This window comes from Seriola dumerili, unplaced genomic scaffold, assembly GCF_002260705.1.
Source record: "Seriola dumerili isolate Sdu_G_001 unplaced genomic scaffold, Sdu_1.0 BDQW01000169.1, whole genome shotgun sequence".
NCBI lineage: Eukaryota > Metazoa > Chordata > Actinopteri > Carangiformes > Carangidae > Seriola > Seriola dumerili.
The window spans coordinates 2,282,586-2,306,828 of NW_019174424.1; the positions used below are offsets into that span (position 1 = coordinate 2,282,586).

The following is a 24,243-nucleotide window of genomic DNA, read 5'->3' on the forward strand; positions in this document are numbered from 1 at the left end:
GAGTGTTTTTGTAGAACATTATGATGTCACAGTGAAGTTGACCTTTGACCATTTCAATATAAAATGTCATTACATTATCATTTTATCCAGATAGACATTTGTGTTAAATTGTGTCATAATTAGCATACGAATTTGTGAGTTATGGCCAAAAACGCGTTTCGTGAGGTCACCATGACCTTGACCACCAAAATCTAATCAGTTCATTCTTGAGTCAAGTGAATCTTTGTACCAAATTGGAAGAAATTCCCTCAAGGCATTACTGAGATACCTGGTTCATGAGAATGGGACGGACAACCCAAAAACATAATGCCCCCGTCACCTGGATGCTGCCAGCGTGGCAGCATAAAATTAAACTGACAATGAAAACAAAATCTCTTTATCATGTTATAAAGTATAGAAAAGATTATGCTATAATAGGATTTTGATTAATAACGTAGTGGTCAAAGAGACTCTGGGACAGTTATAAAGGACATAAAATATAACACAGGTAATGACACTCCCCATCTTCATGAGTTTTAGATACCTGGTTCCTATTCAGCCTGGATTGTAGGTTGGTTTGTTCATGTTTAATAACATAAAGAGTGACATTTAAGAGTGTGCAGTGGCCTGAAGAATTACCATATCCACTCTTACAGCTGCACAGAGTTCTGGAGCCCTGTATTATAATATGTAATAATTAAATTGTGCTTCTGTACATGTATAATTGTGGAAGTCTCTCAGTGACAGGCTCTGTGTTGTAATTGGTGTGTTATAAATGCATAAATTGACCTAAGCAGCACCAAAGTTCTGGTGCACTTGTTTTTACATCACTTACAATGGGAGAGTAGCAAAGTCCTTTCAGTAGCTGAGGCACAAATACAATGACTCTGTGAGACAGATGTCCTTATACAACTAAAATTAAAAAAGAAAACTATCACAAGACAATTTAAATAATACTGTTGGGGATTTAATATTGTTCCATTAATGTATAATTAACTAAAATTAAAAGTTTCAAATTAAACCCTGCAGACTTCTGCTTATGTGTACTCACTCATTCCTTTCACATACTGGTTGGTCTATGCATGCGCACACAGACAGACACACACACCTGCATGCACATGCACAAACACATGCAGCTGTGAAACTTGGATAGGGGGGCCAAGCTTCACAATCTTGGGCCTCTAAGTCAACAGGTGGATGAGGATAATTGAATCAGATGTGTCTGGAGTCTGAGGCCCAGAGATCAAAGCAGTGGCAAGTCCAGCCAGAGCTACACACACGGTGCGCACACACACACAGAAGAAAATGAGAACACCATGTAGAGCCTCAGAAGCTGCAGCTTGGCTGATTAAAGCAGCCTGACATCCATACCCAAGCCTGACCTCCAGGTGCATAGCCAGAGGGCCCAGGTCTCAGCCTCGGGCACTCTCAGGAAAGCAGTCTGACCTTGGGACACAAACATCCCTGTGCCCCTGCACACCCTCCAACATAACCCAACAGCACATGGAGGCTGGAGGATCAGTGGAAACGTGCTGGCCTATAAGGGAGAGACGTGAGGTGTTTACACCAACATCAACGGCTGACTCCTGCAACTGCAAGGACAATGTTATTGTCGCACTTACCCAGAGAACAAAATAGGGGAGGGAGAGAGAAAAGGGGGGTTAAAAGTTTTCATATGTGGGTGAAAAGCACACAGATGGAAGGCAGAAGTCTGAGAGAGACAAGAGGAAAACAAGAACAGAAAAAAAGAGGCCTAAGAAAAAGCTTTTGTAGACAAAGAGTAGAGCCACATACAAAGCGATAAAGCCAAAACTACATGCTCTTCAACTAAACTTTAGCAGTGAACCTGACCCCAGTGCTGATTACCAAGTTAACATGTCAAAACAAAACCACACATGCCATTTTCCCTCTCACATCTTTATCATTATCTCTCCTTTGAACTCAAGTTGACATATAAGAAGATGGAGTGGACATGTAGACTAATCACCAAAGCTATTTTGTATGATCCTTTGACCCTCACTGCCTGCATTTGCTTTCCCACAGCATTCCTCGCTCTCAAAACAATGCTATAGACAAAGCAGTGGCTCCATCTTGTGGCTAAATTAGGAATAGCATAGAAGTGGAATGCATAGTACAATTTAATCTTGGCTTTTTCAACTAATGAGGTTGGATGATGTGTCTGTTAACACATACAAACATATTACAACACCAACACCAAACAGTGCCTTTAGATGTTGAAACCTGAACAGGATCTAACAGTTTCACAAGCTAAAAGAAGCCCTGCCCATCACCTGACTAATGGTGAGTGAGACAGAGATCAAACGTTGCCACATCATAGGGAGGGAGTCAGGCGAGTTCCTTCCATTTAATCTTATCTAAATGAGAGAGACACATAAAAGGACTCTTGGCCTGAATAATTTTCTCCATCAGGACGTTAGCCTGTGATCTGAGCGTCTTTCATGGTCTTATCCCAATCACACATTATGGTACTCAGCAGTCTGCTCCCCAAAAAAACTTCACTATCCACACCCTCTATAGCAGAGAGCAGGAAGAGTTGCGCCTTATAGAAGGTAGCCACACTGTTCTGAATCACTTGTAATACAAGCTATAGAGTTATTCCAGACTGAGCTTTTGGTCACACAAACAAGTCAATAAAGATTTAACAAAACCTCAGTGGCAGAAATTAAAAAGTTTGATCATGTAATATAAAATAAAGTATTTTGGGAAACAACAGCTTGTGATAAAATTAATCAACTGATTAAAACATATCTATTTTAAATAAAGATCACCCATAAACATCTAATACTGTGCATTGTAAGATAATAGTGTCCATTGCCTCAAGGTTTAAAGAACAAGCAATGAAGTATGCATGCTGACATTCTAAATGCATTTAATTTTGTCAGTGTCAATATGCAAACTCAAAACACAGAATTAAAATATGTTCTACTAGCAGGCCATGAGCTAGATGATGCAGGTTTAATTGTGGAAGATATTTGAAGACAAGTCATTAATGAACATTTTCTAAGAATCGATTATTTTACAAGCCCCGACAGTAAAAGTTGAATTAAATATGGCAGCAGAGGGCCTGTACTCTTTCTTACCCAGTGCCCTGGTGGATATTAAGCTGTCTTTACTACAGTTACAGTGCTCTCTCTTTATTATGCTAATGAGCATATCAAGCCACTGGGCTCTGATTTGCCTTTCCTTGTTAATTGGAATGAAAAACCCTGAGCCATTACTAACATCACTTTGTCAAGCCCCTGAACTGCCTGCAGTCAAAGGAAATATCCCTAAGCAATCTAGGATGACTGATGATTTAGTGAGGCATGTTGAAAGACCTCACGTGTGTGTATATACACTTAGGCACATGCACGAAGACCTGAGTAGTACATGAGGTTTCAGTCAAGCTGTTTTAATCAAGCAGAACAATTCTAACTCCAAAATACATATATTTATTCATACAAGAAAAGAAGCCAAGATATTTAACAAACAGAGAGCAAGCTAATGAGCTACCTAACTTTATTCTCTGCCTCCCTCTCTCCTCTGTTGGGGTTAGACCTCAGGTTCAACTACTGGGAAAGTGTAAAGAGAAGAGGAACAGAAAGATGGATAGAGAATACGAGAGGTTCCTCAAAGTCTCATGCCGTTTTGAAGTATTTCTCTTTGAAAAGTCAGAATGGACAGCTCATGAAGACTGATGCAAGAACTTGGCAATGTCTTCAGCTTTTCAGATAGCACTGCTGAGCAAATACGATGGGCGATCAGTCACGAAAGCTGTGTGTATCCAGCTTCACAACCAAGATCAATGTTTTCAGTCTGATAAAAGAACTTTTAAACAGAATGCTTAGATAAATATCTTATGTTATATGCAGCGCCTTCTATATCTGACCAAAAGGTTTTTTTTCAGTATCAGATGTTAAATCACTAGCTAGAGTAAGGGGAAAGCTCTCTTTCCAATAATCTATAAATGTGCTGGAACATAATACAATGATAGAATGTCTTTATTTGACTTTTAATGCAAATTCCTGTTATACTCATGCTTTTATTAGTATGCTTGCATGCTTTATTCTAGTATTAATAGATGTGTCACAGATAATCCACATGATATTATAATGTTTACGTTATTGGGAAACTAAATACAAAGAAACTCATTATAAAGCAGTTTAACCTGGAAGGGGTTGAAACCTTGCACCTGCGTACGTGTGCTGAGAATGTTGAAAATATATACCAGCAGGATATATGTTTGTAGGAGTTAAAGGGGGATGTTTAAGATGGCTGACGTACACCGATAAGAGAAAAACAATGAGTCTTAAACCAAGAGAAAGTCATTACCAAGTAAGGCATGGTTGTCTTGACATTTTGATTGAGAGCATGTGCATCCTGTGTTAGTTACAGGTGGTGTGTGTTATATCAAAGTACCATAAGAACTAAGGAGAGACTGCCTCTCCAGTGGTGTGGGAAATGTCTTTGGGCCCCTTGTAACACCCGCCAACATAATAACAGCCCACAAATGTAATAAACCACAAACGTAATACAAATCTGCAGTTTTTATTGTAATTATCCCAAAATCATAATAAAATTCCCACAAACGTAATAGCAGGTGATATGATGGGGTTTATGACATCAACACTTGATCAGTCTAAACAGTCAAGAACCTATACAAGAATAGGCTATGTCAAAAGTAGGGACACGCAGGTCGGGGGTTTTTAAGACCTGCACCCACCCTACTCAAACCCATTGGCAGGGGTATAGGTAAATAAACAAACAACAATGACCACAAAGATCATTTTCATGTTAAATTCGTGGGAAGTTATTACAATTTTGAAAGCTGAAGATTTTCACCATCCCACAAACGTATTACATTTGTAGTAGGCAACTGCAATTACGTTTGTGGAAAATTTATTATGTTTGTGGGATTATTACATTAAAAACCTGCAGATTTGTATTACTTTTGTGGTTTATTACGTTTGTGGGCTGTTATTACGTTGGCGGGTGTTACACCCCTTAATACCAATAAATCATCGTTTGAATGCTACGCCTATTTGAATATTATTGCTGACCTTGTGCATCCCTTTGTGGCTGCAATTTACCTACCTTCTAATGGCTACTTCTAACATGAATATACAGCAATTAAACTATTTCATGAACATGATAGCGAACTTGAGCTGAGGCCTGCTGACTAAAATTCAATGGCCTCCCCAGTCACCAGATCTAAATCCAATAGCACTCCTATAACGGGAAATTGGCAGCATGAATGTGCATCTGAAAAATCTGCAGAAATTATATGATGTACTCATGTCAACACTGACCAGAATCTCAAAGGAATGTTTCCAGCATCTCGTGGAATCCATGCCATGAAGAACTGAGGCTGTTTTGAGAGCAAAGGGAAGTCCTATCCAGTATTATCATAGTGTTCCTAATAAAGTGCATGGTGAGAGTATATTCTTAAACATTCACAATCCAAATTATTAGGACACCTGCCATTTTACATCTTACAAATTGTTGGCCATGACACTAAGTAATGTATGCCATACAAGAGTACAAGGCATGCAAACACAATTGAATAGTTAAGTTAATGTTTAACATAGCTGGGCTGCAATAATTTGTGATGACAGATGATTGACATGGTTTGATCACTAAAGTATAAAAAAACCTATGTGAGAGGTCAGAGAAGGACGGAAAAATTTCCATGTCGACATGAATTTCTACATCAACATACAACAGTGATGTGCAAAAAAATCCTACAGCTCGCTGGATGTTTTAAAGCAATGGACTACAGCTAAGAAGAAATTGAAGCTACAATGAGGCTACGAACAGCAAATCTGACAAAAATAAGCATGAAAAATTGTTTCTATTTCTAACAAACTGTAAGCAGGATCAAAGGTTGTAAGGGATAATATGGGAAAAAATATGCCCCTGTATAACAATGTGGGTAATATTTGTGACTCAAAACATTACAGACCCAGGTGTCCTACCTTTAAATCTGGCTCATACATAACATGCATTATTATGCATCATTGCATAATTATTATCAAATCTATGAAGCTGGGATCCTTAAAAATCTCAATAACCACATGCTTGTTTGTGGTTTTGGAAAGAAAACTAATTCAATTCAAATTTTGCATTCGATTTTGCATACCTCAAAAAAAAAAAAAAAAATTAAAATTCAGTACCTTGCAAATACATTTCAATCTATGAGCACAATGAAGCCAGATGATTGTCATTCTTTATTTAGGGAAATTTTCATCCTAAACCTGTGTATATTTGACCAAGATGATGTGCAGTGGAAAAGTACCTGTGATGAGTTGCAATAGGTGTGGAACTCGTTCTGTCCTTAAGCAGGCCGACAGTCAAACTGTCATCAGTATAACCACCCAACTCTCCTGTCACCCAGTCAGGCAGACCTGCGTTGCTGTGCTGCACAGACCGACCACTCAGTGGCTCATCAAAGTAGATGGACTAAAAATTAAAATAAATAGACAGATTGTATAAAAAAAAGTCTCTTCAAATAAACTTGACTATGACAGCATTTTTGAAGTGCATTATAATTCACATTAGGATGAAAAAGTGTTTTGTGTACTACTCCATGGCAATATGGAGTAGTCCACCATGTTTATGATATGATGAAGCGGTTATTCTTACCATGTAGGTAGGGAGCGTCTTGAGGCTTCCAGGCTCTGGTTTGCTGGTAAAAGGCCCCTCCAGTACTCCTCTTTTGAGCATGTGAAGGAGCAAACGGGCATACATATTGCGGTTCTTACGCCCTATCAGACCTGAACCACATGTGGCTGGGTCACACAGCTTCTTTATCCATATGGCACATTGCTGGCGCTCTGACAACAATGGAAGACAAAGGGACAGGTGAAATGATGTTATAGATGATGAAACATATCATATTAGCTTAACTTAGCACAATACGTGTTCTTGAAACAGCACAAAAACCACAAAACAAACCCTGTAGTTAAGTTTGCCAGATCAGTGATGTTTAACTGTGTTTAATGTAGTGAATGGAAATGAAATTAAACATCACCTGTCTTGTTGGGGTGTTTAAGGACATGTGGCTTCATGTCCAGTAGAAAATGGTCAAACTCCGTGTCCAGCTTCTCCCATGAGTCCTCACGTTTGCTCATGGTGTCCTGAGGGATTTACTATCTAATTGTTATCATGACTAATAAGAAATAAATTAACTACTCTGTTGACAAGCATTGCCAACGTTAGCTAGCTACAATGAGTGTTCCAGCTGACTTACTCAGTTTCAAAACAATGCGAAAACCTTGTTATATGAAACATGGAAGCATCGTGTCAACGTAATGTTAGCATAACATTGCATGAGAACTAATCCAATCTAATAACTATAAATAGCAGTGTTAACAAATTAACTAGATACTCCTTAAAGAACTGATACTAGCGCAAGCATTAGCAAACATGTTGCAACTAACGCTAGCCGAGCTAAAGCACACCAGCCTAGAGCTCGCTGTCCACTAATGCCTCTTACAGGCTTTCGTGAAAAGACTAATAGCGTGTTTTAAAATACATAGTGTATGAGAAAATGTAATATATGGACTAAAAAGCGTCTTACCTTCGGCAGTGATTTCGCCGCTCAAAACGGTTCAAAAACTTTGGCGTCTTCGTTCTACGCCACATCCGTTTTCCGTGGCAACGCAGCGTCTCCCTGTTGTCATAGAAACTGCACATCTTTTTTTCCCTTCACTTCCGCCACATGCAGCGACTTCAGACCCTTCATTTTTAACACATTATTGTGCTGTAGATTTAATTTTAGATCGATAAAATTTACAAATGTATTTAAAAGAAATAGAAAAAGAAATGTCTTATTTACAAAACTAATCAGACCCATTGCTGTGGCACTGCAAATTGTCAGGTGCATCTTGTTTGCTTTAATTATCCCTGAGATGTGAACTTGACCAGAGTCCCACAATTCACACTGCATGTCAGAACAAAAACCAAGCCATGGAATCCAAAGAACTCCCTGTAGACCTTTGTTATACAATTAAGGCAAGGCATAGTTCAGGGCAAGGAAATGGAGCAAGAGGTCAGGGAGATACCCAAAAACCCAATGGTCGCTATGACAGAGCTTCGGAGGTCCTCTGCAGAGATGGGAGAACTCTTCCAGTATGAGGAAAAAGATTCTTTGGTCTGATGAGACAAAAATTTAACCCTTTGAAAGAAGTCCAAACACTATAACTGGCAAACACCAGGCACTGCCCTTCACCTGGATAATTCCATCCATACAGTGACACAGGATGGTGGGAGCATCATGATTTGGGGGAGTTTCTCAGCAGCAGGGGCAGGAAGACTGGCGGTCAGAACCGAGAGAAGGATGAATACAGCCAATACAGAGAGGTCCTTGAAGAAAACATGCTCTTGAGTACAAACCTGAGACTGGGGCAACAGGTAACCCTTTGGCAGAACAAAGACTCGAAGCATACAGCCAAGACAACACAGGAGTGGCTTCAGGACAAGTCTCCAACTGTCCCTGAGTAGCCCAACTAACACGCAGACTTAACCCCCATGGAACATATGAAGAGATCTGAAGATGGCAGTTCAGAGACACTTCTCATCTAATCTAACAGAGCATTGTTGGGCAATTTTATCCATTTACAATAAACACATGTAGGCCTACAACATAATAAAGTGAAGGGGTCTGAATACTTTTCTTAAGCCACTGTATATCCTATATTGAAGCTGTTTTGTGTGCCGTTCAGTTGTTCAAGTTGCAAGCTATCCTTACTTCCCAACTTGTTTTAAGACAAGGTATTTCATTACACTATACACTGTTGTGAAATTTATTTGTTCTTTTATTATGTTCCGTCCCGGTTTGAACTAAAATAGACTTCGAGTCTCAACTCGAACAACATGAAATATAGAAAATTATAGTGAAATATTTGAAATAGTTGCCACTGTCGAGAATCTGATTCAGGAATGAAAAATGACTTTGATTTGCTGTATTTCAACCGGTCTGCCTGATACCATGCGTAATTCTCAGTTTGATCAAAACTTGCAATGTAGTTTAAGTCCACAGGGTGGCGCACAACACCAGCAACGGATGTAGGGACATGTCGCCTTCAAGTGCTCCTCGTAGCCTATGTTTTTCTTCATCCAGTGTTTTTGGTTTTATTGATCATATGTAAAAGCAAAATAAGCTCTGAAATTACAGCCTACTATCATGCGGCAAACACTGGTAGGCCCATCAAGTTAAAACCTTTTCAAACATTGCAGGTAAAAAAGCTGATAAATTCACAAAAATGTACAAATGTATAGCAGCCTATAGCGAAAACAATCACTGATCATAATGCCAATAGATAAGCCTATGTCTCAGAAACCAAGATTAGAAATCACATTTAATGTCTTACAAAAAATGTTGATAGAAAGTGTATTTAGCACACCATTATGATGACTGAAAGGTTTCTCTTATCTTTTTCCATCGTGAAGGCCTGATCATATTTAATATGTGATGAAATATAGCCTATATAGCTCATCCTGGCCTCTCGGTGCATTTCTATGGATCAATAATGTGCAGATAGGACCTCATTTCACTTTACATCATTGTTAGAACTATTTTTCCATAGATCTGGCTGCCTGTGGGCCACCAGTAACAAAATAGGCTGACCTAGTACACACACAGTAATAGTGGACGTGCTTTGTTTGTTTTTAGGTATCCAAAAGTCACTTCTAATAAAAATGTGTTAATTGTGCGCTGAAATTGAAGTGAAAAATTCCCACAGTACGTGAAAGCAGACTTCGCCGACGTCACTGTGAATGAAAAAGAAGCGCTCAGCTGTGGACCAGGTAGAGGGGAGGCGTGCGGACTGTCAAGAGCGCTCCAGCACAGACAGCACCACTTGTCAAGAGCTGTGAAGAGACAAGAACCTCACAGAAATCGGTCGGGGCAACGCGAAGTCGTGGTTGTGTAGTTTTTTGTTTTTTCCTACTATGGCTGACCATCTTTTACATTATAATGACTCAGCTGGGGTTGGGAACCGATTCGCCCGCAAAGGTGCTTTGCGGCAGAAAAATGTGCATGAAGTGAAAAACCACAAATTTACTGCCAGGTTTTTCAAGCAGCCGACGTTCTGCAGCCATTGTACAGACTTCATATGGTAAGTGTCCCTCATGCACACCTGTCTTTTCAGACAGCCTCACTCACTTCACTTTTGATGGCAGAAGGACATTCCCCCCCCCATTTACCGCCTTTCGTGACGGTTGTACTCAAGTTTAGGCTAATGTTTACATTAATATTCTAGATGTAATCTTGCGGATACTGTGCTTTTAACCCATTTTCATAGGTCTAACGAGCGCCTCGTGTGCTCAGACTTGTAGCTTAAAAAAAAAAAAAAAAAAAAAAATTAACCGAGAAAGTGTTAAATAGTGACAGTTTTAGAGCTAAGCAACCCCACGATAACATTTGTGCCTGTCTGTTGCAGGGGATTTGGAAAACAAGGATTTCAATGCCAAGGTAAGCCACTTGCATGTGTACATTGGTGCAGTTGCCAGTTGTGGCAGGATCAGAACTAGTGTAGACGGCAACATTTATTTGACCTGAAGGGCAGAACACCAGCTCAACACACTCCTGTTGTGTTGAAAGCTTCCATGTTTCACACTGAAAGCAGAGAAGATGCACTTTGTTCACAGGTTGTTTTGTTCATACATCGTTTTCCAATTCACTCTGCCTTAACCTTCATTTAAACATTTACAGTTAGGTTTCAAGTGACTCCATGACTAGCTACTGAATGAGGATGTACATTTAAGAGCATACACAGAAACAGTTCAAATTTTAAAACTTTTATTTTCTTCAGGAGGAAACATTCTGCAAGCAAGAAAGCAGAAGTTAATAGTCAATACAAATAACTTTGACACATCAAGATAAAATGAAACTTTTACCTGTTGCCTGGACCCATCAATATCCATGATGGTTACCATTTGGCGCTGGAAGACAAAATGATTAGGCTTAATTTCAAAGGATATTTGTTAATAAGCACTTGCAGACTTCAGTTTGAGGTTGTGGACATACCTTTGGGGGTTCTTTACACCCTTAGGGGCAGCTCTGTAACTCATTGCAGGCCTTTTGACACCCAGCGAGCTTACAGGTATTGGAGGTGGAGGGGGAAATTCTGGTGAGTAGATGGATTTAGTGTGGAGATACCCACCTCGCTGGTAGCCAGTTCTGGATTGGCTAATGTAGCTTGGAGGAGGGATTGGTTCACTCACTCTCTGGGAGACCACATTTTGAGAGCTTATGACTGGTTTTTGTGGAAGCTGAGGGGAGGTCCGCTCATGTGGCTGATAACTAGAGGATGAGCTTCCTTTCCCAAATGCAGAACTAGGATGTGCACCTACATTAGCTGGGTAACTTGGGAATGAGGTTTCTAAGGCATTTTCAGTTAAAGACCCCTCACTCACATAATGAGCTTGGCTGTACCCTCCAGCATTGGAGATGCCACCATGACTTGGAGCAGCTGGCTCTGTGTTTGCAGAGGGATATTGAAAGACATCCTCAAAGACAAGATGGGGCGCGTTACTTGAGTCGCCTCCATGTGCACTGGAGCCAGTGTTCAAGTCGGCTACACCATGGTCACTGCTAACTGGTTCAGGCTGCCAAGAGTCAGCACTAGGAGATTTTGCAGCCTGAGAGGTGTAAGATGAGGCAGGGTCATAGTATGCAGTTGAACTAGCATAATGAGTAGCACCGCCAGTGCTTGGAGAGGCGTGCAGACTGTTTGAAGATGCAACATTAAATGATGGTGATTGAGGTTGGATAGGGCCTGGCTGAGACTTTTCTGGATAACCCAGCTGGTAGTTAAGTCTTAAAGGAAAGATGAGTGGTTTGTCAAGGTTTTCCAGACCCCAGTTTCTCGACATACCATTTACAAGTCTCGCTGCCTGAGGTGCACCAGGTGTGTTAGGCAGTTTTTGTTGAGCTGGGACAGAGACTGGCCGCTGTGAAACTAAAGGCTTGTCGTAGCTTGTGTATACACCGTCAGCTGGTTGGCTGTTTGAAGTCGGCCAGTAACCCTCAAAGGTCAGAGAGGTCAACCCTTCATCTTCTCCATCATCAGCTATGTTACGCGAGTCAGCCATGTATGGATATCCATACCCTGCAGAATTGACAATTAAGTTTAAATAGATATTTTCAAGGCCTAATGAGGTAATTAAGAAGAAAATCATTACCTTTTAAAGCTGGTAAACCAGCACTGCCATCAAACAGCAAAAAACAAATCCAGGAAACACTGCAAGAGAGGCAAGTAAAACAAACATTTAAGTATCTATTTTAAAAGTAATTTAAAAAAGTGCTCAGAAATTCACATCAGTAAAACTTACCATAAAAGGCACCCAAGAGCCATGGCTGTTAAGCTGCACCCTGTATTCCTCAGAAGCTATGGTTTGAGAGAAACAGATTATCAAGACTGACTGGACTTGAGAGTAACCTCTGGCCTTATTATATCCCTCCTTGTCTCCTTCATATCAGCGCTCCAGGTCTGACTTAACGAAGGCCATTAGCAGCAGCTGCTCACAGAGCAATTAGTGGCCAGATCGTTAACAGGTGTGGCAGCTGGACAACACCGCCCATTGTTTCAGTGTGAAAGCCACTCTTGTAAACATGCTCAGTGTGTTTATACTGAAAGACTAAAAAACACTGAACACCTTTCTTTCTTTCTCTGAAGAATCAAAAAGTTATAGTACACTTTACCTTACAGTAATCTTTATTTGGAGCCAGGGTGCCACATACTGGATGCCCTGAAATCAACACCCTGTTGCCACCGTCTTTGCTAGTGTAACATTTCTCTCTAGACATCTGATACAGTGTCAGCTAAAGGGGAGAAAGGCAAAGTAAAGAGTAGGAGTTATAATGGAGACTACAGAAGTTTGAAGAAAAAGGTTAGATCACCAGTCAGACACTTGTACACAAAATGGAAACAAAAAACACAATATAAAATTGTGTCAGGAGGGCCCAGTATCTTTGCACCAGCGTTACTACTATCTGTGTCCTCTCATGTCAATGAGTGTCATTCTGTGGAGTGACGCTGCAGTGAGAAGATCTGTCCTACATCCACATGGACATGTTTGCCTTTTGTATGTTTTAACCAGAGCTTTGCAGACTCAGAAAGTCACAGTTCTTTCAGATCATAGGAGACGGGAATGACTGGATATGTTATGCTCATTCTTGCAGTATGATGTGCATGTCTGTGTGTTTGCATGCATGTACTTGTACATGTACATGTACATGTACATGTACATGTAATGTGATTACATTACATAGAAATTAAATTTCATGTACCTGTTTTCTAAATGACAATACAATTTCAAATACCTAATTTTAACATCAGGTGTATACATATGTGTGCAGGGGCTGAACTGTGTGCTTGCATTTTGTCAGTGGAGTTTGAATACATCATAGAAGTGGTCTGAGAGATGTGTGTTCTTGTAGACAGGGTTTGTTCTTGTAGAGTGTGCATAAGGAATGCATTGCTGTTTTGAGAACCATATAGTGGGATAATCTCCAGAGGCTATGATGTAAAGGCCTCTCTCTTTTCCTCATGGAATGGATGCATAATGGCTTTTGTAATTGTTGATAGCACTATGGTGACATGGGACACTGGCTTGTTATTACATGGGGCTGTAAGGCATACAGAGCAGAGAAATATTTATTACTGTCAGACTCAAAATCAAAGCATACATTTCTTTCTGTGAATGCAAACCTAGCTTGCTATTCATGCGTTCAAGCTCAAGAACTGAATGTCTAAGAGCTGCTTCTCTGAGACAGGAATGTAAAGTTAAAAACTTTTGCCTCTGCAACGCCGTCACTGATGATGTACACAATGATATACATGTATCTACAATGTTAAAGGTGACAGTGTTTCATGTGTGCAGCACAGCTCACCAGCAGAACAGCTGCCTTCTAAAAGTTATTAAAAAGGGGATAAAGCGTGACTCCTGTGATCATTCATCTTTATCCATTCCCCCTGCATAGTTGATATCAGTTTATGGTTTCGTAAGTGTGGGCAGATTAAGGGCTGCCTAGAGCTTCTTGCTGTGCAATGAAAAGCTAGATAGCTGCTTTTTTTTTTTTTTTTTTTCCCTCCTGTTATCACCCACCTCCACCGCACAACGGCCAGCGATGGAATGCTGCCTAAAGTAGTGCCATGACAGAGGAAATGTCTTTATTACTAAAGTCTCTGTGTGTGGGTGGAGGACTGCAGTTCCCAGGGTGGTGCCTGGTTTACCTTTTTTATTGTGAAGCCTAATGTCTGGTTCTTCCTGGTTAGGGATGTAGGATGTATGTTACAGAGTTACAGATGAAATATGATCACATGTGATACGTTTCTGTTCAGCTGCATCACATATACTGGCGTTTTCTTGAATAACCAGAGATTGTTGTTCATTCACCTACCTACTTATTCCGGTCACCATAGGAACTATGTGACTCACCTCAGTATAATTTAAAAACCTTGTTATTCGACCTTACAATTCATCATACAATACATTGGTTTGTGTGTTTAATGTACATTTTAGAGAAGTTCTTGGTTCTCTTGGTGGATGTGGTCCACTGTGGAGACGATACATCCTGTCATATGGACATGCTGAGTTATATGCTATACATGCATTGCCGTCATACACTGAACTTGGACATCAATACTCCTCCCTTCTCTCCCTCTCTCACTGTGCATCTTGTATTTTTTTTATTCCCACTCACCTTTATTGTGACTATTGTGTGGACTTAACTTCTCCAGTAAATGCTGTATGTAATTTCAAACACTGGACGGTTTGAAACTAAATGTAATCCCCATCCAAAGGTCTTATAAAGTTAAAGAGATCCCATCAGTTTGGTAGAAGATGCACGCTTAAAACAAATAAACTTACTTGTTTTGTTGGACATCTTGTAAACATTAGGGAATAAAATGAAGAACAAGAATGATGGAAATGCCAGGGTGAAGACAGCATGCTGATAGGAGCTGCAACTGTTAGTCAATTAAACAAAATGACAGAAAAATAATCACCAGCTGTCTATACAATCAATTAATCGTTTAAGTAATTTTTAATCAACAATATCACAAAATGTTTTCGGTACTATTGCCCTATCTATATCCTTGGGCTTTAGACTGTTGTTAAGACACAAGACACAGAAACATATCACAAATGTATGATAGATATCTTTTGCCCTCTAATTGAATGAAATGATTGGACTTGTCAAAAGAATAGCAGCATTTAAAAAAAAAAAAAAACTCTCTACGTTAATAGAAGTCATGATTATTAACTCAAATGGCAAAAATGTGAATTATTCATTAATTGAAATAATTAAGCCACTTTTCTTGTTAGGAAATTCCATTCATGATTTGATCAAGTTAACATTTCACCATAGTGACTGTATTCACTGGAATCAAATTATGCTGAAATACATAATAGGCTGTTATGTCGCATTTAGGCACAGTAGACAGATGGATAGGCATTCAACAGTTGCAGCGCCATGTGTTGAAATTTCAAGTTCAGTTTTACTCCAGCTTTTTTTGGGGGTAAATTTAACACATGAATAAAGGTTGAACCATATAAAAATATGACAGAAAATTACATTTTTATTAGTTAAATTCAGGTCTGACGTATTCATTATTACTTTCTGCAGGAATGCTGTTACTGCCTAAGCATCATAGTGTTAAACAGTGTTGCCTGCTGTCTGAACTTTTCTCCAAACGTCAGATCATCTCATTTGAACCAGTGGTGTGAGAGTGAGTATGTCTCAGTGCTGGATCACTTGCCACCATGGTGGAGGCTCTGCTCTCCCCCTTGCCCCCACCCCTCCTCCCCAGCCTTTGAAGCTGAGCGTCTGTGGAAATGACTGTGCCATCTGGAGAGTTGAGAAACCGTCACCGGGAAGAGAGCACTATGTCTGGGCACAAGAAAGAAAGGTGAGAGATGGAGGGAGACGCAGTTGGAAGCAGAAGAAGAAGAAGAGAAAGAAGACGCAACAATCTAGAGAGGGTGGAAAGAGGAAGAGAGGAGGGCAAAGGCGAACATAAGTACAAGACTAAATAAATACAGGAGGATTTGCGGTTGCATGGGTGGAAGTTTTAGGGTGAGAGAGAGGATGAAGTCAGTGTGGCCTTTTACACAGTCTGGTTTCTTGCTTCAGAGTTTTGGCAAAGATAAAGCAAACAGCGTGACTACTTGGAGCAGAAGAAAGACAGCAGAGTGAAAACAGTGGTAGATATTATGTCTACTTGATGACCGATTATAAACTGTGGCCAAGTTACATCTGAGTGGTCATGTCCCAGATTGTCTGGTGTGCGGAAGTTGGTTTATAACTGTATTTGGATCACGTTGACTCAAACCTGCAATAACTGCAGCAGAAAAAAAGTTTTGAAAACTGTATTGTCATATCATCACCTTTTTTGATATATTGGCAAACATTTGCTTATTTACATATCCAGCAGTTATGGAGCAACATTATCATTCATTTGCAGTCGTGTAAATGCTCCACAATGTTCATCAGCTATCTGCTAGCTGTCTGTGCAGAAGGTAGTGTAGTGTAGGTATTGTACAGTGGGCTTTCAGAGCTTTTATACCAAAAACACAGCTGCTTACTGCAACCGAAAAAAAGCTATAAGGTCGGTGAGAGTGAACTAAAACAGTAAAGTTGTGGATTGACAAGACAATACTTGCTATAAAGTAAACCTGAGGGCAGCTGAAGCTACAGGTGATACATTGACACATTTCAGAGGGGTAGATGTTTGCTCTCTCTCTCTGCAGGGCAGTCTGCTCACTATGCTATATTGTTGTGTATAATCTCCATGCTGTTTGCGGTTGTTCCAAAGTCTTCAATGTTGACATCTCCGTAACTGTAACTGTCTGTTGCGTTTGTAATATATTTGCATATGAAATATAGCCAATTTGTCTTCTCTCATTTCCCACTCAGTGACTGTTTACCTCTCATCGACTGTTAATGATCTTCATCATGTGCACAGATGCAGGCGTTGGGTGTAGGCTGCTCTACCACTCTCCGGGACATTTGTTACCCCTGTGGGTGACATCATGTATGTGTCAGTTAGCATGATGTGGGCTGACACATGCCTCCAACGAGGCCGTCACTGAGACCTAGTGGCAGTGTAGGGGTAGGGCCAATCACTTCCTCCGCTCGGAATGGAGCAATGGACCTCATTAACCAATCAAGGCGCAGAAGGGAGGGGGTGTTGTTGTAACTCCTGATGGGGAGCCCCAAACAATAAACATCTTACACAATAGTAGGTGGAGACACAGCGCTGCTCCTCAAGTGATGGCGCTGAGATCTGAAGGGCCCTCCTGCTCCACTCTACTTTGCCTGCAAAGCTGCCCTGGTTATGTTAATTCAATAAATCTTGCTTTGGTTATTTTACAAAATAGATCTCAGCCTTGTTGCTTTTAATATATATATATATATATATATATATATATATATATATCTCCTCTTCATCATTGTGGGTGTTGCTCCTCTGTACTTGATAATTCACTCGGCACATTTGTGGGAAATACCACGAGTTAGAGAAACTATAAATATAAAAGCGTAGGTGGTTTTTTATTTTTTTAATTTAACAACTTATATGTGCCAGAAAGTGAAGCTTGTTTATTATAAGCTTTACTCTCTCGCTACTTAAAAACTCATTAGTGGAAGGAAAGAAACACTGAACGCACGCGGAACACAACTGACTCCCAGTTTCATACCTTGAACTATTTTTTATGGTATATTAAAGTAAATTACATTTTACAGCCACCCCCTGGAAGAACAACAGTGTTGAATGCTACATCATATCTTACTCTCAGCAAATAAATCCTTTAATGTATTTTGAATTACATGCAGTAAATGATAAATGTGAGATTGAGAGATTTTACATCAAATGTCTGATACAGCTAGTTGGTGACTGAAAATATCAAACATAATTTTCAGCTAACTTGACTGACATCAAAATCCTGCAGGAGGCCCTCCAGTTTCACTTTAAACTTTATTTCCAATATCTCTTGAAGGTTGTCAAGCTTAGTGCTGAGTGTAAGTGTCTGCTTGGGACTCATTAAAATAGACTTGTTGAATGTGAAGGAATCACTGAAACAATCCTTAATATATTTTTAAACCCTCTCCCAGCTGAATGGCATTAATTATACCAAGAGTGGAGGCTTAGCTGGCTGGAATAATTATGTGTAATTCTGTCGATGCTTGTCTCTGCTCCACATTCAAAATGCCCCTTTTTACTATTGAGTGTTGGGTCTCTCTGTCGCCTCCCCCTCCCTCCTTTACTCCTCTCTGTCTCTCTTTCTCTCCACTCCTCACTCAAGACTACTGTAGCAACAAAGTGGGCCATTTCCATTTTGTTATCATGGTTACAGCTCTTCTGGGCAGTTTTGATGTGTGTTTTATGTTATCAGATCGCTTACACTGATTGATGGCAGCCCTTTAGTCTTATTCTGTTCATCATGCCACGGCATCAAGTATTTTATATGTGGACGATTAAAATAACGTGAAATAAAGTAAATAGCAATCACAGTGCAATGTTCTGTCTTCAGACCAATTAGTAATTATGTGTGTCTTTGCCCTTTCAACAGAATCTGTTTTCAAAATTTACTATTGCATTGAATTTTAAACATTTTTCTATCATCTACAAATACACAAATAACACACATGAGATCCAGTATGTACCAGTACAGTATAGATTAAAAATTACTGAGTGTATTTTCAATTTGAGTAATTTCTCAGTCCTGCCTCTATTCTTCAAAGGCCGCCAAAGTCACACACTGTCAAGACATATTGGCTCTTGTTGTTCTTTGTCTGCATTGGGGGCTTGTCAAATTGAATTGTAGAACCTTAACAGCCTGTGCCTAAAAGGCACTTAGATCTGTGTGCCAGTTAGCACCCCTAAAGACAGAGCGACACAAGACCTTCTTATGTGTCACCATAAGGGGATTGCCACAGTCTGGGTGCTAGACAAAGAGCTCTCATTTATAACTCCTTACTGTGAAGAGAGGATGATGAGGAGGAGAGAGGATGGGGGCCAGTGGCGGAGCCAGGGGGTGGCCTTGGGTGGCTACACCCCGCTAAAATTTGTTAGATGAAAGTAGGAATAGAAACAACGGAACCAAACTCTAAAGAGCAGAGATTCAGGTGCAAGCTACAAAATTACTGAAAACTACTTACAATGTTATGCTAATTGGCTAACAGCTACCTGACTGAATGCGACCTTCACGGCTGACAGGATTTGCTGTTCCAAACATTGGTGTTATTATCAGAAGTTTGGAAGTAAATTCTGCTGATCTTAAAAAAAAAAAAGTACCTTGCAACAAATCTATCAACTTTTTGTACAAACCTCAGCTGCCCTGTGCCTTCCATAGAGGAGAGTCGCCAGTTTTACCCTGTGAGTGCAAGGTCTGGTTTTCCATCCGCAGGCACACCCCTCTATGCTGACTGCACAGCAACTGACGGGAATGAGCTTCTAGCTTTCCTCCAGAGTAATCACCAAGTAAATATAGCCGAATATAACAGCACATCCATTGTCTATAATTTACTTATGTGTGTGGTGATTTTGTGTATATTAGGTTTTGACCTAATCTTGTTAATACAGAAACACCCCCACAATATTTCTTGCAACTTGCTCAGTGTCTGTTTATGCACAATGACCAGTTCTAAGAACTTCACGTCTCACACACCAAACCTGTGCTACATCTTCTGCCTTAAATGTCACAAAATCACTTGGACTAACAGCATAAGTTGTCTGTATATTTAAACTCATCCTCAATAACTACTGTCAACTCTCGCCAGATATGCCAGCATGGTGTGCCAAGGTTACCATGGTAACAGTGTTTGGCCCTCACTCGGCCTGTGATGTGCCAAATCTCTGCCAACTATTATACCCCAGGCGAGCACTTCCCTTTAAAAACCCCCTAACACAAAACACCCCTTGTTTCCAAATAATCCTTAAATGATGATTCAACATGGGAGCTTGGCATCACCTCCTCAGCTTCCATTTATACAAATAAAATGGGCCTCAGTAGCTGTGACAATGCATTTGTGAGCCTGTCTGGGTGGAGTATTTGTGATCTTATAAGACAGTATAAATCAAGATGTGAATGAAATGCTGAAATCCCATACCAACAGCACTTGGCGATCGCACCCTCGAGCGCCGAAACAGGGAGGAGACCATTTCATATCCAATTCACGACAGACTCTGCCCCCGTTTTCAGAGCAGCAGTGACCGCCACAAGTGCAATATTTTCATTTTAACAGACTGTCTCAGCAGATCATGTCAAAATGTTTTGCTTGCATAACACAATGTCATCTGGTGACATTAAAAAGGGGTCTTTTTGGAGGCTCTGTGGCATTACTCAGCTGAGAGTGGGAAGTTAATTGTCAGGGAGCTGCCTGTGTGTTTTTGCTGAGACACAATGCAGCGTAATAAGATGACACATGCTATTCCCTCATAATCTCTCTTTTAACAAACAAAGGCAAGAGAGTAGTTGCAGAGGGCTCTGAGGGAGAAGTCTTAGAGGAAGGAGAATGATGAAGACATTAGAAAGATGTGTGTGATACTATCCTTAAAAAAAACTTGTGGCTGCATTTGTCTGTGCTGTGTGCATAAACAACAATAGAGCGTGACAGGAGCAGTCACAGCACTGAGATTTAATCTTTGTGGTTTCCAAAAATGGCACCAACAGGAGAGACAGAAGAGATTCCTGACAAGATGGAATAAACGGCTGACTCCGAGTGTTGCTACAAATATGCTGATAACTTTCTACCACACTGTTAGAACATGTGTTATTAAAATGGCTTTTTCATCCCAGTATGGTGTCAGCATGTTTTTGCATAATTTATTTTTTGGAGAGATTGGTTTATGCTCATGCCTAACAATCTGCCTTTGCATTCATATGGGACTATTTGACCCATGTGCAGACTGATCCAGTGCGAGCTTGTAGTGGAAACTGTGCAAGGAGGTTTTTTTACAAGCTGGTGCAACCTTCGCTTTATCTCAGCAAAAGATGGTAATCTGTTGAACCTCTATCCATAATAGATGGTGCACCAGTGACTTATATAAAAGACACCATCAGCACATAACAGAAGACGTACATTCGAGCATCAGCCATTTAACCCCATCACTGTCTATACCTCTTATCTACCTAAACCATCTGTTTCCATGGCAACATACATCATGTTAAGTGTCTCTTAGTCTCAAAATCAAGGTGAATGGATTAATAAAGTAAGTGTGTATTTGTGTGTGGAGCGTGTAATACTTAGCTGTCTAGTTTGGATGGAAAGACTCTTCTCAGGGGAATTTAGAGCGGGAGTACTCACCTCAACGTGTCTCACCACTCCAGCTGTGCTTAATAAATTCAGTGGTGATTACACCCACGGCTATTTTGGGAATGGTTTAAGTCAGAGATATCAGTCTTGACCCACATAAGGTGAGCACAATGTGCACTCGGGAGGATTTCAAGCTCGCTGGGTCTGTGTCTTATAGTGTGTGTGTGTGTGTGTGTGTGTGTGTGTGTGTGTGTGTGTGTGTGTGTGTGTGTGTGTGTGTGTGTGCGTGCGCCCATGTCAGAGGACAAAAAGCCAACAATAAGATGGAATCTAGTTTTTATATGTTGCTCCTCTGCATGATTTAATATGCACACTCACCTTTTTACAAAAGGTTACAATAATCTGTGTCATCAATCCTGGAAAAGGTCATTGTGGGATGAAAATCAATAACCATGGAACAATGTCATCATGCGTATTCTTTAGTATTGAGCAGACTTTATTTTAGCAAGAACCGTAGTACATTTGCTCAGCATTAAACGTTATATAACGTAATAAAGTTTGATAGGTAAAACATGGAAATCAGAAGTTGTCAACAGCAGTTTTCTTCGTTAATGATGTTGTTTTGTCTTTTCGGGCTACAACTATCAATTATTTCCATTGATGATTGTTTTTAACAGTAAAAAAAACGCCTGATTATAATTTAGTACAACAGTCCTTGGTGATGTGTTCAAACTTGTTTTAGTCAACCAACAGATCAAAACCCAAAGATAATCTTTTATAAATACACTTGCCAAAAAAAAGCAGAGCATGTTCACATGTGAGAAACTGGAACTGAAAATGGATAAAAATCATTAACCAAATAGTTTGGTTATAGTTAATTTCTTGATGAACAAACCGATTAATCAACTATTGTGAGTAAAGGTGTCGCCTTAATACTTAATCTGTAGTATAAAAACTAAAATCATCCTAAGAAAAGAGAGATGAGAAAGGTGCAGGTAAAATGTAACTAAACAACACGTTATAGAGGAAACGCAGGGAGCGTGTGGCTAAGATGGACACATGGGACTTTCCCAGCCTCAGTAATATTTTTGCTATTTCTGTGCAAGGACAGAGATGCAGGGAGACAGGGAGAGAGTGAGAGAGAGGCAGAGGGTTAGAAAATGTGTGTGCCAGTTTTCCGAAGCGTGTGCTCCCTCTTCCTGCTCCTGTGGTGCTGTAAGCGTGTGTATGTGTGTGTGCGCGTGTGTGTGTGTTGTGCAGTTTGAGGGTCACCCAGTAAGAGACTGCAGCGCGGCTCTTAGTCATCCTCACACCTTGCTCCCTTTTTACTTGACTGTCCATCTGTCTACATATTTACCACCAGAAACAGATTCCATGTTGTAAACAAATTAAAATATGCAAATTTGTACCTATATGTAAGGTTACAGTAAACACTGGGCAGACTGTAGTAGTGAAATAGTGGAGTTGAGAAATAAACAGGTTTGAAGATAGAAGGCTCCAAGCCAAACTGATATATTAGTTGTAAAACCTTAATGTTATGCCTTTTTATGCTGATTATTAATCACAGACGTTAAATGAAACCCAACAACACAATTAGATATTGCACCCTGTTTGACAATCTACAGGGAAAACACATCTAAATATAGGTTGACCATATTTTCAAACCCAAAACCGGGACTGTTAAGTGTACCACACATTCATGCACTAGAACATTTATGCGCTAATGCACTCAGTATTGGCGTTTTCATCATAATGGGGGACAATTATTTCAGTGTTTAGCACACCTACCGAGCACACCTTTCAACACCAAGGACGCCATAAATGCCATATTCGTTGCCAGGTTCCCTTCGACGGAAGGAGTAGCCTTCTGAGCTCTTTAGAATAGGCTGACTGTCTCTTCGGCATGACAACTAACTGTTAGCATTCTGACAGGTTTTGTCAGAAGGAGCCGCCTGCGTCATAGGTTATGACGCTTGCCTATGACTCATAGGCTAGCAACAGTGTTTTTATATCGGGTTAGTAATAATAAGTGGGACATAACATGATAAACGTCTATGTAAGTGCTGAACTGGGACAATTTGGTAATGAATGTTGAAAACCAGCACATTTTAGTATTTTACAGATATTTGCTGGGACTCCGGACACCCAGCTTGAAACCAGGACAATCCCAGACAAACCAAGGACGTGTGGTCTTGTGTTGGACATGTGTTCTTCTTCTTTTTCAGCTATCTTGTCCATTTGAACCAAAGAGGTAGTTTAATGAATGAATCTTTAGTTTAAATAAATTTATGTGATTTAAAGGGAACTTAAACATATGAATCAGAGGCTATACTGACAACATTGCTACTTTGTCAGACTCATTCCTGCCTTACCTGAGTTTTGAACAAATACGTGGGTGTTGGATTTGTGGGATGTGCTTTGCAGGTATTTTTAACTCATTGTTTATGATGTAGACTTGAATGAGCTATAACTGGGTGACACATCTACAGTAATTTTCATATTTATGGAAACAAATCATGTTGTTTTTATATATCAGTGTGTAAAAACCCATCACACAGCAACAAACATGTCATGGGTAACTGCAAGCTGATGATGTACTGTGTTAATAATAAGACTGTCTGGCAAGTGAAAGCTCTAAAGGGAATTAAACACCAAGAAACACACCAAGAGTAAGGTACTCTCTCTCTCTCTCTCTCTCGCACACACACAGACACACACATGCATGTGATATCAGCTGCCTATATTCTGATGTGTTGAGGCTATTGATTTGCTAGAAGCTGTTTTAAAGGTGAACTGCTGGTGAGTATGAACTCTTTTTCACACATTATTAAGAGCTTGCCTCAAAGCAGGAATTATTGCAGACGCAGACACTTTTCTGAACACATCAATGCACCTCTCCTTCGACTATTGTATGTTTCTCTTACATGCATGCATAGCAGGGCTGCACAATTTATCGAAATATAATTGAAATTGCAGTATGGCCAAGTGCTATATCCAGA

General features: G+C 40.1%; 2 protein-coding genes across 2 annotated transcripts in view; one reads left to right on the forward strand and one right to left on the reverse strand.

Moving 5' to 3' along the window:
• The window catches only part of cep112 (centrosomal protein 112), a 99,183-nt gene extending 92,074 nt beyond the window's left edge, over positions 1-7,109 (reverse strand). Inside the window, exons 1-3 of the mRNA XM_022752538.1 lie at positions 7,010-7,109; positions 6,622-6,812; positions 6,275-6,438 (exon numbers count right to left, since the gene is read on the reverse strand). Of these exons, the coding sequence (XP_022608259.1) occupies positions 6,275-6,438; positions 6,622-6,812; positions 7,010-7,109 (455 nt within the window). The remainder of the gene's footprint in view (positions 1-6,274; positions 6,439-6,621; positions 6,813-7,009) is intronic.
• Positions 7,110-9,930: 2,821 nt separating this feature from the next.
• LOC111227115 (protein kinase C alpha type-like) overlaps positions 9,931-24,243 on the forward strand; it is a 101,147-nt gene continuing 86,834 nt past the window's right edge. The window contains exons 1-2 of the mRNA XM_022752520.1: positions 9,931-10,097; positions 10,422-10,453. Coding sequence (XP_022608241.1) covers positions 9,931-10,097; positions 10,422-10,453 — 199 coding nt within the window. The remainder of the gene's footprint in view (positions 10,098-10,421; positions 10,454-24,243) is intronic.